Raw genomic sequence first — 19,512 nt, forward strand, 5'->3', positions numbered from 1 at the left:
TTTACTTGAGCATTAAGACATCACTTACTTACAAGTATAGTTGACCACTTCCCATGTTATTTTTAGTATAGTTGATCACTTCACATGCTTTTATATCTTTATCTTGAACATATTCAAAACATAAAAAATAGAGAAAACATCAAATAAAGCAATTAACACTTTAAAGCACCATATCCAAGTCCACTGTCTGCTGTATGTACACTTGCTCTATTTTTGCTCCTCTTATATTTATTATTATTATTTATTATTATTTGGCCCGTTCTCAGCTCTTTGTTTGTGCTTGTCACGTTAGCATACCTATCGTTTAGCCTGTTGTTGCTATTGTTTAGCCTGTTGTTGCTCGTTCATGACTGTTTTTGGTGTGGGATTTTGTCAAATAAATTGCCCCCCAAAATGCGACTTATACTCCGGAGCGACTTATATACGTTTTTTTTCACTTTTTGGGGCATTTTATGGCTGGTGCGACTTATACTCCGGAGCGACTTATAGTCCGGAAAATACGGTATTTCCAATCAGTTGTTCACCGGATGCACACACTTATAAGGACCAAATTGGTTCAAATTCAGACTTAGAAAATGTGTGAAATTCGTATATTATTTCAGAATAACATTTACTAAATCAAAAATAATTTTTCTTTGCGGGCCACATAAAATGATACGGCGGGCCATATCTGGCCCCCGGGCCTTGAGTTTGACACCCGTGTACTAAATTGATGCACCATAACTAAGGGGCACATACTATAGAGTAAGAGAGTACAGTTAATTTTTAATATAGATTTTCTAGCTTTTCCAAAGTAGGAATTCTATTATTCAATTAATTTTTTTTCTTTTTTTTTTCCTGATATGCAAGACAAACGTAATACTTCATTAATATTAAGTGTATTAGTATTAGTTTTAAGTGAGAAAAAAATGCAGAAAATGAGTTCCTGCACTTAATGTTTGTTTCTTATCCCGAAGCTTTGTTTTGTCCTTGAATTGTAATTTTCAGCCAAGAGCCCTTGGCACTGGGGAAAAAAGAGGTGTCTAACTTTCTCTTTTTTAGAAGTAGCTTAACCCAGTATTGATCTACTGTGGCCCTTCTTTTTGAAAATGAATGACAAAAATTAAATATGAATTAAGTGCAAAGGGAAATGGAAATCGTTACATGTTATACTTTCTTTATTATTCACTTAGCATAAACAGATGTATTAACCACAAACTTTATCTTGTGTGTCTTTGTGTACGTACCTACTTATGTATGTCAGCTTGACATTTTATCTACATGAAAGTGATCAGTACAGTAAAATGTAGTAAAATGCACTGTGTTACAGGCATTAAATTAAAAATGGGCACTTGGACCTGCAGTGGTTCAGTATGGCCCAGTCAAAATCCAGACCTAAATCCCACCAAGAGTCTGATCTGTGGTGAGAACAACACAGAACAATTTGAGTGCAAAGCTGGTGGCGAAATACCACAATAGACGTTCTGTTGATTCTGATTTTATTTTTAAAACAATCACATGCAATCCAATCAACTACATTCATGTTTGGAATGATTAATTTCAAGGAATACTTTTACAGACCAATGTATAGCCAACATATTGCGTACATGGGCATAATAAATTACACAATGAATAAACTGTGGCAAATACCAATTTAAAATGGAACCTGATCCAGTATGAACATTTTGATTTTACAAATATATAGTACTATATAAACTACTGGACATGGAGTGGTGTGTAAGTGCTATTATATGTGTGTTGGGAATCCTGTAGAATTGTTACATGGTCAATGACTTCGATAAATACTGGAACAGAACAACAATATAATACAGAAGATAAACAGGATGGAAAATGTACCACCAACAGTGAGTGAACAAGAAAAGACATTAAAACGCATTGTGACAATATTAACACTGTAGGACTACACAGTTGTTCAAACAGTAATATACAGTAAAATACATATATAATGTCACAGGGTAACAAGTAATTAAGCTTTTGCTCAATCACACTACGACATTCATCAAGAACTACACGCCTGAGCTGGATAACTTTATCTATACCAGGATGATTGCTTGAATATATAGAAAGCTGTAGTGTTGTATGCTTCTTCTCTTGAGTGCATGCAATCCAATACGACATACTACAATACAGTGTGATATGAAAAGCAATTATAAGGCTCGGGTATCTGCGGTCTAACAGCAGGTCGACATCAAGAAAAAAACATTTCATTCAGTACAGATTAGTTGAATGGCAAACAACAATCTGCTCATTCTCCCCAGTGTGAAACAACAGATATTATTTGAAATTGATACATTTGAGTCATGTCATTGAATTCCCAAAGTTAGAATTTTATGGGAAAATTTGCTTATTTTTCCAGTACATCAAAAGTTACCTTACCATCGATATTTTGGATTTATATGTACACCACAGTACGAAGATTAATATAGAAGAGTTGGAGGCTCATTACAAAGAACAAGAAAAGACTTAACTGACTGACTTTAAATACAGGAGCAAACTTGAATATTTTAACATTGACCCACTTGAAATACAGAAGAAACGGGGATCTTGATGCTAATTTGTTTCAATGAGCGTCAAGAAGCGAAGCCGTCGTGTTCCGAAGCAACAGTAAATAAAACTACAAAATACACCAAAAACACACTACAGCACAAACTTGGCACGTCAGTCATTTAAAACACAAATAATGAGCTAGAAATATAATTAAACACGACAAAATAACACTGTTTAAACACACAACGTACTTACCCATGATAGAAATCCCGGAAATAATGTCCCAAAAGTGAATCAATGTGAATGAAAGAATGGCTATTGTTGACAAATAGTGTGACATATGTAAGTGCACACAGGCATCTGTACCTAACGTGTTATTGCACACGTGCGGAAGTTGAGCTGGTGTGTTGCATCTTGTGGATATGTTCATTACTGAAAAGGCCCTGCTCTAAAGTTTTCTCTTAAAAAGATCCGTCGTCCAGCCTCTTAAATATAACATAACATTTTAGATGGCTGTTATCGCGTGAACACAACTCAACGCTGACTAACGTCAGTTTCTGAAGCTTTGTCCGAGAACAGAGACAGATTTACCGACATTTTGCGTCAAAAACCTGATACATCGAGTACCGAGGCAATTGACTTCCAGGATTCCACTGTACCGTATTTTCCGCACTATAAGGCGCACCTAAAATTCTCGAAAGCCGACAGTGCGCCTTGTAATCCGGTGCGCCTTATAGTGCGGAAAATACGGTAATTGGTTTTATTCATTGTCAAATTAGTGTAGAAGAGATAGTAAATTTCAGGTTGCACTTAATGAATTATTTACATGACACTAAGTTCAAATATTAAGCGTAGTGTATTCAATTTCTTTCAAGTTCATCTGATGTTCAATTTTTGTTAGTATAGGTATATTCTAAGTGAATTCAGTTATCCCATGCATGGTACAGTGAAACTGACAGCGGGCTGGCTTTCTCCAACGCCTCACTACGGCCGCCCTTCTTGTTCATCGTTGCCATTTCTATCCCTTCATGCGAAGCACTCCTCCCAGACAGAGCTCCCACACACCCCTCCTTAGTACTCCTGTTCAACTCACGTTTGCCCATGTTGAATTTGTCATTGTGGACTCTATTTCTCACTCGAAATAACAGCCGGTTCTTATAGCTACCGCAATTTTTGGAACTGGTACCTTCAAAAGGGACTTGCACAGACCTACGACTCCTAAAACAGGTTGTAATCCTTCTACACACATGCCATTGCACGAGACAGGTTGAGGATTTGCATACCGCCTGAAATCCTTTTTTGAAATTCTCATTGTAATAGCCGTAGATTATGGGGTTGATGCTGGAATTGGCAAAAGCCAGCCAATGAGCAAAGGGGAAGATGTAGCTGTTCAATAGATCGAGTTTGTCTCTTGCCAAGCCCGCATAGTCTGCCATCATCATGAGGGTCCAGAGTGGCAACCATGATAACATGAAAAGCAAGGTCACCAGGACCAGCATCTTTATCGCCCGAATCTTTTTCTGGGAGAACACTGCCTTACCTCGTCTCTTACTCCTGACATGGATGTTGGTTTCCTGTGGCATTCTGTTTCCAACCACAGATAAGCATAGTTTGGCACCAATGGTACCATACATAAGTGTGATGACCATCAATGGAACCAGGTAGACAAGAGCAAAAAGAACTGCAGTATAAACTTTTGTCATCTTTGGGTTTGCAAAGTTTTCATAACAGGTGTAGAGGGGTATCGTATGGTTTACATCGTCATTATAGACCATGTAGTGCCAAGGAATTTCCTCCACAGTCAATGCCACTGCGGCTGGACACATGATCGCCATTGCTAGTAGCCAGATAACAGCAATAGCTGCCTTGGCAGCCACGAAGGTTGTCTTGTTATGCAGGAACACTATGCAGCGAAACCTGTAGGGGGAAAAAAATGGGTGTTACAGAAAGCCTCAAAAGAGGAAAAAATAGCATGTTAGAAACTTTTTCCAAACTTTTTGCATGACATTTGTCGGATTACAAAAGTGGTGTGTTTTTTTTCTTTTCCTTTTGCTGCAACAGTGAGGGTAAGAACTCTGATCAACCTATTAGAATCTGCTCTTGCCATGCTGATCGGCTGACATTGTATATATATATATATATATGTAGAGAGAGAGAAAGAGAGAAAAAGAGAGAGAGAGAATATATAACTCAATAATATTGAATATTATTATGAATGTTAGATCACTCTCCACAAAAGCACTACTAGTTCTTGACCTCATTAGAGACCATAATGTTAACATGATTGGTCTTTGCAAGACCTGGTTAATACCTAATGAATTGCTGCCGCTTAATGAGGGCTCGCTTTTTGTTGCTTGTCTTTGTAAGAAGGATGGAAGTGTAGCCCTTATTTCCAATCAGCCTCGCTCGAATAAAACGTTTAGAACTGGCTTATTATATGAATTTTCAGAATTTGTGGCTAACTTGGTGACCTATGTGTGCAGATAGTAATTATGGGATGATTATGGGTAATTAGGCTTTTGCGTTTTAGACAATAATTGATATGTTTGGTTTCATGCAAATAATAAATGTAGCAACGCAGGGTGGAAATGTAGCCCTTATTTCCGAGTCTGATCTCAGACTTAGCCCTCGCTAGAATAACCCTTTTAAAGCTTTTGAAGTTGTCGTCATTCGATCTACAGCCTTGCTGTTGATTTATGTTGCAGTTATCTGCCGTCCACTTGGCGCTTACTCTGGCTTTTTATATGAATTTTCAGAATTAGTGGCTGACTTGGTGACCTATATAGGCAGCTAATTATGGGGGACTTCAATATTTATATGAATTTACCATCAGAACCACTTGCTTTTGCGTTTTAGACAATAATAGATATGTTTGGTTTCACACAAGCAATACATGTAGCAACGCATTAAAATGGAAATACTTTAGATTTGGGACAATCCCGAGGAGTGGCAATCTCAAATATAATGGTACTACCGTATAGTACTGTTATGTATGTCTGATTACTACTTTATACAACTTGAAGTTTTGGCTTTCTGTCACTGTTAGTACCTCTGGCAACTGCCTCATTTCCCTCTTATATTGGTTCAATTGATAATCTCACAAATGATTTCAATGCCGCTTTTTTAAACAGCCTCGATTAAGTAGTACCTTTATTTCTTAAAACGCGTCCTAGGAGGCTTACATGAATGATACTCGCACACTTAGTTATGCTTGAGCTCAAATGATGTTTAATTGAACTTGAGGTCTTCTGTCAGTGCTGAAACATAAAGACGTGCTCGCTTTAGCAAAAACTAATTATTTCTCTTGATCTATTCATCTCAATAAAAACAAGCCTAAATACTTATTTGATACTTTGGCAAAGCTAACGCAGCCGACCTCCGACACCTCCACCCACTCATCCGACGATTTTTTTTGCAATTTTTGTCTTACAGAACTGGTTAGTGCGGCATAACAGACAACTTTCTTACTCAACCTGCTTCCTGGCAAACCCGTTAAAGAACTTCTTCAGATTCTTGGACCGTATTCTTTAATTAATCTGTTGATTAATTAATTTGCCCATCTCCTCTGGCAGTATGCCAACAGCCTTTAAGACCGCGATTATTCAAGCATTACTTAAGCAACTAAACCTCGACCCAGACTGCCTCAGTAAATATACGCCAGTTACAAACCTCCCGGTCATTGTAAAAATTCTCGATAAAGTCGTAAGGCAACAACTTAATGATTATATGGTTGCAAACAATCGATTTGAACCTTTTCAGTCCGTTCTGAGAGCTGACCACTATACTGAGACAACCCTTGCTAAAGTAAGTAAGTTAGCTATGGACTCCAACACCTAATCGGTACTATTGTCACTCGATCTCAGTGCTGCCTTTGACACTGTCGATCACAAAATATTATTAGATCCCCTTGAAACATGCGTTGGTATTTTGCTGTCAGCACTCTCCTGGTTTAGTTCTTAACTCTCAGGCAGGACCCACCGCAACACAACTTCTGACCTTAATGATGTTACATCTGGTGTCCCACAGAGATTGGTACTTGGACCTATACTGGTAAGTATTTACATGCTTCTGCTTGGGGACATTATACGTAATCATAACATCAGTTTTCATTGTCATGCGGATGCCACCCAATTATATATGCCGTTAGAAATGACAAATCTGTGGGATTGCTGTAATTTTGAGGTGGGTCTTGCTGAGATGAAACACTGGATGTCTCAATTTCGTACTTCTCAACCCAGATAAAACCGAGGCATTGATAATTAGCCCTGCTCGTCATCAGCACCTATTTAAGGACGGCACTGTAAACCTTGATGATTGTAAAAGTGATTCTGTAACGAATCTGTTATATTTGACCAAACTCTCCCCTTTCAAAAACACATCAAGAACATAACTAGAACTGTGTTTTTTTTACCTCCACAATATTGTTAAGCTCCGTCCGATTCCTTCAACCCATAATGCAGAAATTATTATACATGTTTGTTATGTCACGCCTTGTTTATGTTTTTTCTAGTCTTCCTATGTCTAGTATAAAAAGTTGACAGTTAGTACAAAACACTGTAGCTGGACTGCTCACAAGGATAAGAAAGTTAGATCGTTTTACCTCAATACTAGCCAACATGCTCCTGGTCCACTTAAGATGTGACTTCAAGGTTCTTTCACTAACCTATGAAAAATTGCATGGTGACCTAGTTGTACCTTACATTTTGTCCCGAAACCTTCGTTCACAAAACATTGGCCTTTTAGTGACCCCAAGGGGAAAAAAGAAGTCTGCAGGGTCGAGAGCATTATCCATTCGGACTCTAGAGCTTTGGAATGCCCTACTCATACATATCAGAGCTGCTACCTTAGTAGAAACATTCAAGACACGATTCAAAACACATTTCTATGCTGTTGCCTTTAATTAACCTATATTGGCTGATTCAGATGCAGTTTCTGCTCTCTTGTGCACTGAGCCACATCATCAAAATATGTATGTAAGGAAAAGGCTTTGATCCCTTTAATACAAGTCGGTTTTTTATTTCATCTGTAGTGATTGTAAATTTGAGGTGGATATAATCTTCAATATACATTGATTTATATATTGCCTTTTTGATGAGAGCTTTTTGGTTTCACAGCACCTTTAGCCTGCAATCAGTTTCAGAAAGTCTTAACGTCTCTAGGAACTGGTGTTTTTAAATGTTTGTAAATCTAAAACGAAAGACATGGAACCAGTTTTTTTTTTGTTTGTTTTTTGCTGCTGCCTTTCTTAGCCAGGTCTTAATTTTAAAAGAGGTTTTTGATCTCAACATGACCAAGTGTAAGTCTTTTGACCAATAAAGGTTATATTAGGTAATTAGGCAATTAGGCTAGTTATTATTCATACTGTTTTCAAGATACCTTCTGCTTTTTTTTTAGAAACAATACTTTTGTAGTAGTTTCAGGCAAACAAATGTTATTTTCAATCTTGAAAAACATTATTGTAAACAGTGCATGAGTAGAATAACAAATACTACAAACCTTTCAACAGCAATTGCAACCAACGTGAAGACTGATGCAGACACAGACACACCCTGCACAAAACCGCTCATCTTGCAGACAACGTTGGAAAAGGGCCAACCTGTTAAAAAGAACTCACAGACTGAGAATATAAAAAAATACTGTAAAACATGATCTATTAGGTCAGAAGATGAAGTTGATATTTATGATGGTCTGATGGGAAGAGTGTACATTATTTATATTGTAAATCATCATTTGTCAAAACAATAGTCTAAAGCAGGGGTCTCAAACTCTGGCCCCCGGGCAATTGCAATTATATTTGGCCCGTGAAGACAAATTGTGCATCGACTATGTGTCAATTGCAAATTGTCTTCAGCGCTCTTCCTAGTTTTTTTTATTTTTTTAAATTAACAGTTTTTACTAGGTTTTGATTTCAAAACTAGGTAGTCATCAGTTTGTTGCGTAGCCTATACTGTATATAATATGAGACGGTCATACATTTATTTGGGTTGACGGTCATAATGGCCCACCGAAGGAAACTGTGACTGCAATGCAGCACGTGACAAAAATGAGTTTGACATCCCTGGTCTAAGGTGAAGATACCATACTGTTGTTTTCATTCAATTGTTTAGTGTCTCTCAACACATTTACAGATTTTTCAGATTTTCACTTTTACACAAGTATCTCTCTGGGTAGTTCAGTGTTGTCACCATGCTTTGATGGATGTGCTCAATTTTCACATTATTGCAGCCAACCCAATCAGTTCAAAAAATATTTGTTTTAGGCTGATCGTATTACTAAATCGATTAAATTCATTACTTTTCTTCAAAATTCTGCATACAACACCCTATAAGGACATGAAAATAGCACTTGGGAGATCCTTACGAAATTATACAAAATAAAAAGACCCGATGAACCAATCAGAGGACATTACGTTTTACGTAGATCGGGCCGGTAAACCAATCAGAGGACTGTACCTAACTCGTAGAGTATGTACCCCTGCCACCATTGATATATAAATACTATCGTTGTGCCAATGGTTCTTAACCTTGTTGGAGGTACCGAACCCCACCATTTTTTTTTGCGCATTAACCGAACCCCTCTTTAGTAAAAAATTAAATTGATTTTTTCAAATTCAAGACATTGATGTTTTTTACTGGTGCACAAAATTAGCCGTGCATGAACATTATCTTATTCAAAGAATAAAATCAACACAATGCATGAACTCATAACAAATTACATACCTGCAAATCAGTGTGACTTCTGCTGTTGCCTTTGCAAGACCAGTTCAGATATGCGTTATCACGAATTCATAAATCAGGTGTGTTCGGACCTCTGCAGTGGAGGCTCTGCCAAACCCCTGTGACCGACTCACAGAACCCCTAGGGTTCGATTGAACCCAGGTTAAGAACCACTGGTTTGTGCAAAGACAGCATTAGGACCCTCTAAAATGGCATAGCCAAAGAGACATCCTTACGAGGCACAATTAGAGCTTTCTGGAAAGCCAGGATCATTGCAGAAGATCAACGTGGCAACGACGAGACAATAACGAGAAGGAACGTGGCATGTTTAATGGCGAACTTGCCCAACTGTTTAATTTGGATACAGAAGATGAGGACTTGGACGGATTTGCATATAAATATCGATTAATTATATCAGTCCTTGTTTTATTTTGCTTCCTTTTCTCTGCTTGTTACGTTTATTAAGACTGATGAAACCTTTTCTCTCTGTCCACCATCAAAAAATGAAAGCTGTTTGCCCCAGAGAGAACAACTTGGATGCCCGCTGTATATTATTTTGTACAATAATGGACTTGGATTCGATTCTATCTTGAGCTACAATGCAGTCAGATCCTGGTCATTTTAAACTTTTGGGCATTGTTGCGGGTGTTGTGACAGCTTGTGACTGAGCATAAAGAAGCGTTCTGGTGGAGGAAAGCAGAAGCAAGTGACAGTATGATACAGGAGAGTTACCGACAACTCCCCACCTTATTTTGCTAAGAATCGCTTGAGAGATAGATACAGGAATATGACCAGTAACGTGGAGCTTATGCCAGCACTAATTGCGCGTAAGCGATTGCATCAATTTCTGTCATTGCAAGGAAAAGGAGAAGTGACATATGTCGTAAAGCAGCGGTCCCCAATCCCCGGGCCGTGGACCAGTACCGGTCCGTGAAACATTTAGTACCAGGCCGCACAAGAAAGAATAAATAACTTGCATTATTATTAAGCAATGGTCAATTCAAATTAAGCTACGGAAACATCAAAAGGTTCCTCAGTGAAAACTGGATGCACTTGAACTCAATTAGTTTTTGTTTTCTTTAATTCATCACACCCACACTTTGTTTACTTACTGTCGTCATGGGGTGTTGGGTGCAGACGTTTGAAGGAGTCTTAATTTATTACATTTTGGAATCCAGCTGTATCATAATGTTTGAAAGGTGAAGCATTGTAAAGACATTCTCGAAGCACAGTATGTGTCCTTTGATTTTCTAGGCAGGATTGCAGCTTTCATTTTAAGGGCTTCACATTCAACAATGACTGAACAGCATGAGGAAGAAAATGGGGATGGACAAATGAAAGAACAACATAATAGGTATAGAATATAGATGGATGCTTAATATGACACCCTGCCAAGTATGAAATGAGTCACGCAAAAGTCAGTAAACAAAACTAAATGCAGGATACATAGATTGACTCCATTCTCGATTGTGTTGGGATTCTTATTGCAATGGAGTAACATAAAGCATATGATGTACAGGGCTGTACTGACGCAAGAAACCTGCTCTTTTGACCGGTGTGTGTGTGTGTGTGTGTGTGTCAAAGAAATCATGCAAGGTTATCCATATGAGTCGTTTTCAGAAATAGTGGTCCAATTGTATTGTCAAACGCTGACTCACTCAATGTTTTCTTCCCTTTCCAATCAATCACCATAATTCACTGCTTACAGCACGTGTCAAACTCAAGGCCCGGGGGCCAGATTCGGCCCACCACATCATTGCCATTGAGTGTGGGGTGTGTTGTATTGTAAATGGTGACAAATTGCTGTCGTGGCATAACACACCCGTGTAAGAGCTCTCTGTACCTTTAAAGTGCATGAGCTGTAAAACGGTTGTTACCAATAAACTGGTAGAATGTCAATGCAACAAAACTCCGTTTAATTGAATCCATAAATGATAACATGTTGCTATTCAAAACAGGTCATGTTGATTACCCCATTCTTTACATAAGGTGGCACTAGAAATGGGTACTGAGCCATGGTAATAAACAACCAACCAATTTAAAAAAAAACAACAACAAGTCAGTTGAATCGATAAGTTCCACCCATATTGGTTCTGTTGTTATTGACATTCCAGGCTTTAGCCTAGCACAAAGCGTAATAGTCTGTGTGCATATGTCAAGTTTACTCTCTTTTGGTATTTTACTTGACCTTTCACTGGTAGAACTGGGCATAACGGTACGTCGGTGCCTGCGGGCTGAAAGTAGTGTTTTTCCAACCAATCTGCTCCATGTCTGTCATTAGCATCAAAATCAGAGTGGTCAAAGCGCAAACCCAAGTACACCGCAGAAACAAACACCCAATTTGGGAATCGTACCCAGGCCCCAGGCTTTGGCACGAGCTGACCTCAGCACAAGAGCACACGTTCATGCTTGCTACCCTTTCTATCAGTGATAAGTCATTGTTCCCATAATCGATGGTCACGCTTCCATAAAACAACATTCATTCATCGAGAACCCAGTAAAGAGTAAGGTTATGGTGAAATTTACAAGATAATGAAAAGGCTTTTGTCTGTGCCATTACTGCATGCCAAATAATATTGTGTAGCGACAATGACTGTAAGAAATGTTTTAGTTTTTCAAAAGATGTATTCTTTTAGCTATGGCATTTTAATTTGCCCCCCTGGCCAGTTCCACTCCTGACTACCATGTACCTCTAAAGGATGTATTTACTGTTTATTTTGTAAAGGTCTTAATTTGCTGCTTTGTTTGATTTGTGGGCTAGGCACATAATTACTAATTGCACCACATTGGCCCCTAAAGGCACCAGTCTATCTTCATGCGGTGCTGAACGGCCAGTCCAGCCCTGGACATATATTGCTTAATTTTGCAGTACTAACAATACATGGAGGAAAATACTGTAAAGAGACTCACCATAAAAGTGCACTATGGGAGATGACAATATAATATTTTGTCACATTCCATACAGAATCTTATAAAAAAATATATATTCTGTCATTTTTTTTTTGTCTGTTCAAAGATGAGCATAATCCTTCATTCATTTTCAACAAAGCCAACCAGCCTTTATGATTCTTGTTGCAGTCAGTGTTTTATTGTGGAATGGTAGTACCATTTCAAGTTGAATTTTGCCCCATCCCATCCCTCAAATGGATTACTGCAGTTTTTTCTGAAGGTCTTTGCTTTGTATATACTGCATGGTGCATGCATTACATCCCACATTTGCCTCCCAAGTGTTTTCTCAAGGGCACCTCTGTAGTGCTCAGGATGTTGACTAGCATCCCTGCATCAAGTCTCTATTTCCTTATTTTCCACGTTTTGTTCTATTGCAAGATTCAAACTTTCAACCCTCTGGTTCCTTAAGGGTGGAGCCACTATAACCACGACAGACCAAAAAAAATGGTAATTGAAATTGGCTTCTGGAGAGATGCAAGTCTGTTTTGTGACCACTGTTAAGTGCCTTTGAGAAAGTCGAATAAACTATTTTTATGAAGCTTAAATATTGCACGGATAATTACCTGTTATGAGGTTGTCCACAAGTGTTGTGGGGATACAGAAGATACCCACCAGGAGGTCACTGATCGCCAAGTTTAAGATGAGGAGGTTGGTGACCGTGTGCATATGATGGCTTCCAAGGACGACCAAACAGACCAGACTGTTCCCCACCATACACAGCAGGAAGATGAAGAGGTATGCCAGGATATAGCTTGTAGCCACATACAACGAATGTTGGTAATAGGGGAATAATGTAAAGTTCATGGACACCTCTAGGCTGATTTTAGAGGTTATGTTGCCTGATTCAATTCCCATCTGCACCATGTCGTCTTGCAGGTTGTCCAGCATCTCCATTCTTTCCTGAGAATAGAAATAGATGTGAACAACAGACAGATTTAGAGCTCTTAGCAGCAAGGTTCATGTACAATGAAAAGTACAGCTAAGGTTAGTACTGATTAGAATGGCAAATTTATTAGGGATACACAATAACAATTTTCATCCACCTCCATCAATAATTTTTTTTTCCCAGCATATACAGAGGGGTAAAATCAGCCACTGATTGTGCAATTCCTCTCACTTAAATGTATGACCGAGGTCTGTGATTTTCATCATAGGAAGGGGAGAGTGGGGTAATTTGTGCCAAGGGGCAAGTAGTACCACCCCTGTTTTCCAGAAAACCACAGAAGAAGTTGGTCATGTGACCACCTATTTTTGAAGGGGCATCCATTTCACTTATCCTGCAGAGAAGGGAGACACGTGGCTTGAGAGGTAAGCACATTTAAGTTCAAAAAACGTTTTTTGCCCTCAAAAGTAACATTTCTATGATTAATGTTTTTTGATTGCTGTGTTTAAACAATTATAAACAACTTTGAAAACAGTTCACACGTTTTAGTGCTTTAGTATGCTACAGCATGAGTCCAGTTAGCAGCAGGGGGATGCATTTTTCTTTCAAACTGGTGGGTCTGGGGTAATTTGTGCCAAAGAGCCTGGGGTAAGTTGTGCCACTGTGCAACTTTTTTTCTTTTTTTTACTATATAGTACTTTGTGGTATTTTATTGTCATTGTACATTGTATTCTTACATTTGATCACTAAAACTATGTGATATTCAAAATTTTAGACCATCATGGCACGCAACTACAAACGCAAGACAGACAGGGTTTCAACTCCTCTTGAGGAGTTGGAAAGAGCAGTAAAAGAGGTGCAAGAGGGAAAGACCATACGTCAGGTTGGAAAGGAGATGAAGATCTGCAGGATGACCATAAAACGATATATGGATAAGAAAAAAAGTAGGCGCAGTAACAAAGCCAAGATATGAAAGAACAGCCGCTGCCAAATCTGTTTTTAATGAGACCATGGAGAAAGAGCTTGTTGACCATATTAAAACCCAAGCAGCAATGTTTCATGGCATAGATGCCATGAAATGCCATGAACTGACTTTTGAATTTGCACAAAAGAATCACATTGACATGCCTGCCAGCTGGACCAGAGACAAAAAAGCAGGTTAGATGAAGTATTGGTTATGTGATAGTTATTTGGAGTGGATAGTTTCAACCTAGCCTAATTCTGAATGTTAACTGCAATGTGCTGATAAACTTTTAACCCTACTCTCCCCTACACTCCAACTGTACAACTCTCCTTGTCCAGTCTCTGCTGGATACTATATATGAAACTGGACTTAAGGTACTAATTACAGTACCACCTACGTAACTTGTTCTCACACATTTCCACCACACTTGCAAGCTCGAGGACGAGAGCATGACCGGTGGGGATCATATCTGGCAGACGCTGAAAGCAATAAAAGTAGATTTAATAAGAATCCTATACCCATGACTGAATGGACGTTCGAAGCCGGTGCAGTCATGAAAAAACAAGTGAGTCGGCCATGCTTGTGGTGTCGTGCCACACAGGTGGGCAGGACACTATCATGACCAGTCTTGATTAATTCCCGATAAGAACAATGGCTTATGAGCTATGAGGCTGATTTCAAAATACATAGGTTTCAGAAATAATGAATTTCATACAAGATCTCGGTGGGGCACTGGTTAGCACGTCCGCCTCACAGTTAGGAGGGTGCGGGTTCAAAGAAAAAATCCTTACTAGCGAACTAGTGACAAACTAGCCATTTGTTTGAGAGGATCGACCTCGAATTGTGATTTTGCGAAATGAAGATGCGTATTTTTTTCCTAAATTACGCCATAGAGCAACGGAGACCTTGATGCAAGCTGATGCATTATTATGAGTATAAGGTTTTGTTTCCCTCGTTTTAACCACACTTGTTCTGCTGCTCACAAGATTTATTTTAGTATTCCGCATTTATGATCAATGATCAGTGGTGAGTGAATATAACATGGTTGGTTTTGAATTGCTTGTTCATTATAAACGATATATATATTGTGTTTCCTATCACTCTCAGTATACGTTATCACCAATAAAATGTGGAGAATGTGTTTGCAACACAATGTGTGCAAATTTGTCAAATGTTCTATAGAACAGTTTGTTCAGATAATTTGCGTAAGGTGAGGACAACCGGGATATTGAGCAGAACCAACCAGATTATTATTCCACCTCCATGGAGGCTGTGCTCATTAGTCTTCAAAGTTTTAACAAAACGAGAATTCAGCTTGGGGCATGAGGTAGGAATTAATTATAGCTGTCTCCCAGGACATACAAAATGTCAAAAAGACACAGAGGAAGAAGCCTTGTGTTGACTTTTTTACACTCTCATTTGTTGTTATGATGGAGTGTACTACATCTGTATGTCATTGTGTGATTTTTTCTGTTTTATACCATATTTTGTGTTAACTGCAGTGATGTGAAGTTTTCTCATGTATGTACTGTGGACATTTTATGTTGCTTGTAACCTTGTTTGCGGCAATGGGAAGTAGATGTGATATATAAAGGAGCGCGCCAAAGAGCGCGAGTTAGTGTGTGCTAGAACATTTACGAAAAGGAATACAAAACAGCACCATTGTGTCATGTTGTGTCTCGAAGAAAATTTGATATTAAAGCTGCAAATGCGACACTTTGACATACCTTTGTTTTTCTGTTTGCTCATTGACATTGATAAATAGGCGACAAGTGCTGTGAAAAAATAATTGCTTCCTGTTTGCTAGATATCTGTGTTTTCTGTAAATTTATCTCACCCCAGACACAACCCACAATGAAAGAATACGAAAATAATGCACACACCGATATACTACAGGGCTGCCTCCAAATTGATTTTCAATTGTGATGGTTAAAAGACTTCTTTAAAAAACTGAACAAGTGTTTGCCACATTCCTGATTTTTGTGTCATTTGCATAATTATCACTTGCAAAGGTTTCATTTCATCAAAACAATCACACAGAGAAAATCCAAGGATTCAGCTTCTAAATGATTTTTTTTATTTACCAAGAGGTACCAAGTAGGTGGGGAGGGGGGAGTAATTATTTTGGGAATGCTGAGTTTCATTTCTCGGGGAACACCAAAACCTGCTTGCCACCACCTTTGTTCAGTCAAGAAATCATTTAAAGGGACATAAAAGCTGTGATGGTCCATTTTACACTAACAAGCTCAATTTATGTATTTTTTTTTCCGTTAGAAACCCGAAAAAAGTTAGCATTTTTACTTTATCCATTCATTTTGGTGGTAGCGAATATGGGGTCATTAATTCATTAAATTAGTAATTATTAATTAGTTAGTTAAATAATTAATTATTTTGTTAGTGGTGGTGGAAATCTACTGCCAGCAGTGTAATCAACTGCCACTAGGGGCACCCGGTTGTTGGTTTTCTTTATAGTTTAAGAAGGTTTAAACAAACGAAAAACCTGAACTCGGTTCTCAGATCCATAGGCAGCCACGGGTAAAAATTGAGTTTAATTTGAAAAAATTTAGATGTCCCTAACTTTAATCTAGACACACATATCTAACACTGAGAACCTATTGTTTTTGTAGGAACGATGATGATGGTTATTAAGAAAAGCAGTTTGATGTAGCCAACACAGCACTAGTCCTGCCCAGTGAGTGTAATAGGAGAGAATGACAGGGTTAAGACGGTGCCATCAATCAATGACTCAATGAATGAATCAATGAATACCTGGAGGTGGGGATCGAAGGCGAGCATCTGGTGGGCGGGCCTTCACCCATGGGCACAGCCCGAAAAGGCAATGTGGGTCCCCCTTCCCATGGGCTCACCACCTGTGGCAGGGGCCAAAGGGGTCGGGTGCACAATGAGCTGAATGGCAGCCAAAGGCAGGGACCTTTGTGGTCCGATCCCTGGCTACAGAGGCTGGCTCCAGGGACGAGGAATGTCCCCTCTTTGGCAGGAAAGGAGCCCAAGCTGGTGTGCATGAGAGAAAAAGTTCAGACTAGACAAAGTTGGACTTGCCTCCACACACAAGTTGGGCTCTGCTACCAGTCCTCTTGAGGGGTTGGACTCTCTTCCACTCTGGAGTTGCCCATGGTGAGAGGCTCCGAGCAGGTGTGGGCATACTTAGTGCCCTTGGCTAGGTACCTGCACATTGCGGTTCACCCTGGTGAATGAGAGGGTAGCCTCCCTCCGCCTTCGGGTGGGGGGACGGGTCCTGACTGTTGTTTGTGTCTATGCACCAAACAGCAGTTCAGAGTACCCACCCTTTTTGGAGTCCTTGAAACAAGAGACTGGGGACTCCATCGTTCTGCTGGGTGACTTCAATGCTCTCGTGAGCAATGACAGTGAGACCTGGAAGGGGATGATTAAGAGGAACAGCTCCCCGATCAGAACCCGGGTGGTGTTCGATTATTGGACTTCTGTGCTCGACATACATTGTCCATAATCAACACCATGTGAAAACATTAGGGTGTCCATGTGTGCACTTGGCACCAGGACACCGTAGGCTGCAGTTCCATGATCAACTTTGTAGTCGTGTCATTGGATTTGCGGCCGTATGTTTTGGACACTCGGGTAAAGAGAGGTGCCGAGAAGTAAACTGATCACCACCTGGTGGTGTGTTGGCTCGGATGGTGGGGGAAGATGCCGGTCCGACCTAGCAGACCCAAATGTATTGTGCGGGTTTGCTGGGAACGTCAGAATCGGCAGAAGTCCGTCAGAGAGAGCTTCAACTCCCACCTCCGGCAGAAATTTGCCCACATTCCGTGGGAGGCGGGGAACATTGAGTCTGAGTATGCCATTTTCCATGCCCCCATTGTTGTGGCCATGAGGTGGTTAGTGCCTGTCGTGGCAGGAACCCCTGAACCCGCTGGTGGACACAGGCAGTAAAGGATGCCATCAAGTTGAAGATAGACTCCTATCAGACCTTTTTGGCCAGTGGGACTCTAGAGCCCGCCAACGGGTATCGCATTGCCAAACGGAACGAGAGAGAGAGAGAGAGAGAGAGAGAGAGAGAGAGAGAGAGAGAGAGAGAGAGAGAGAGAGAGAGAGAGAGAGAGAGAGAGAGAGAGAGAGAGAGAGAGAGAGAGAGAGAGAGAGAGAGAGAGAAAGAGCAAGAGAAAGAGAGAGCAAGAGAAAGAGAAAGAGAAAGAGAAAGAGAAAGAGAAAGAGAAAGAGAAAGAGAGAGCAAGAGAAAGAGAGAGAGAATTTAAATCATTGTACAAGTATTGAAATAAACACCTGTTGAAGAAATAATTATATAAGTACTGAAATAGATAAATATTTCAATTATTTATTATATGGCTACACAGTATACTTCACACACACACACACATACGTATATATATATATATATAATAAATATATATAATATATACAATAATTTTCAATATATATATATATATATGTACAGATATATATATATAATTTATTTATTTATTTATTTAATGTTGACACTCTTGTTAACCCGCAAGTCAAATCAAGGCAATGTCGGATGGCAATGTGTTTTGCAATTTTTTTCTTGTTTTCCGCCCGTGTCCTTCCAAGATGAAGTGGGATTTCACTTTTTTTGCTGACATACCATATATTCTTTGATATGTAAACTTAAATGCGTCGTTTTTGTACACTATTCTTAAACATTTTGCGCCACAGCTTGCGAGTCAACACCTATGAGGAAAACGAGCAGAGCCCTCACGAATTAACGGAATAGTAATTTAAACATATATATGGCGAGTGTTAATTCGCCTTTTAATAAAATATTGTTTTGATACGTTTTTTTAAGAAAATGGTTAGAGAGTACAGCATTCTGTAGCTGTTGGTCTGTGCAATTGTGCAATCTTATTCCGAAAATCCTGCTTCTCAGTGCAACGAGGTTAATAAAAAAAAAAAAAGTGGATAGCACTGAATTAAAAAATGAAAAAGAACAATTTTGCCACGTCGTGCGACAGGAATATTAATTAAAGTCTATTTACCTACCTTAATGGCGATGAGGGTAGTTCAGTGAGCAAAAGCTACGCAATAAAGCTCGCGAAATGAAAGAAAAACGCAACAGATGCCGAATAAATAACTGGATAGTTCAAAACAAAAAAAATGCCGACTGATTCGTTTGCCACTACTAAGTAAAACACTGTCTGCACTTTCCTATCTGAGCAGTGGGGGTGGCCACTGCATGGGTATATATACACTATAAATTGTCATGACATAAATCTGGCGTCACAAGTGAGGAGTCATACATAATGTGACACAATATGTTATTTGAATAAGTACTGTATTTTTATGTCCCAGTGATTTGTGTTTTCTCCGGTGTGATGAAATAAGTAAGTAAGTAAAAAATAATAACCACTCAGTTTGCACGAGAGGGTGAAAATATTGGAAACCCCTTTAAGAAAGATACAGTGCAGTTTTGCGCCACTGCAAACAGGAATGTTAATCAACGAGGTCAGACAGACAAATATGATAAAATTGTAATCATC

The 19,512-nt window shown here is 39.2% G+C and overlaps 2 protein-coding genes across 2 annotated transcripts; one reads left to right on the forward strand and one right to left on the reverse strand.

Moving 5' to 3' along the window:
• Positions 1-3,404: 3,404 nt before the first annotated feature.
• On the reverse strand, positions 3,405-19,411 carry npffr1l2 (neuropeptide FF receptor 1 like 2). The gene is made up of 4 exons (XM_049762917.2): positions 19,016-19,411; positions 12,716-13,052; positions 7,984-8,083; positions 3,405-4,404 (listed from the first exon to the last, which is right to left on the reverse strand). Exons 2-4 carry the CDS (start codon positions 13,044-13,046, stop codon positions 3,411-3,413), a joined length of 1,425 nt encoding a protein of 474 aa, XP_049618874.1. The 5' UTR covers positions 13,047-13,052; positions 19,016-19,411; the 3' UTR covers positions 3,405-3,410.
• zgc:113274 (uncharacterized protein LOC552925 homolog) lies at positions 13,284-15,761 on the forward strand. Its single transcript, XM_049762946.2, is given in 2 exon segments — positions 13,284-13,999; positions 14,001-15,761. Coding segments are annotated over 2 exon segments (381 nt in total). The 5' UTR covers positions 13,284-13,816; the 3' UTR covers positions 14,199-15,761.
• Positions 19,412-19,512: the final 101 nt, after the last annotated feature.

This window comes from Syngnathus scovelli, chromosome 3 (genome assembly GCF_024217435.2).
Source record: "Syngnathus scovelli strain Florida chromosome 3, RoL_Ssco_1.2, whole genome shotgun sequence".
Classification (NCBI taxonomy): Eukaryota; Metazoa; Chordata; class Actinopteri; order Syngnathiformes; family Syngnathidae; genus Syngnathus; species Syngnathus scovelli.

What these genes read in the sequence shown, in the direction of transcription:
- npffr1l2 (XM_049762917.2), bottom strand. Translation starts at nt 13,046, where the DNA reads ATGGAGATGCTGGACAACCTGCAAGACGACATGGTGCAGATGGGAATT. An exon ending in TGTGGACAACCTCATAACAG is followed by an intron (nt 8,084 to 12,715) that starts GTAATTATCCGT and finishes TCTTTTTAACAG; the next exon opens with GTTGGCCCTTTTCCAACGTT. An exon ending in GTTGCAATTGCTGTTGAAAG is followed by an intron (nt 4,405 to 7,983) that starts GTTTGTAGTATT and finishes TTCCCCCTACAG; the next exon opens with GTTTCGCTGCATAGTGTTCC.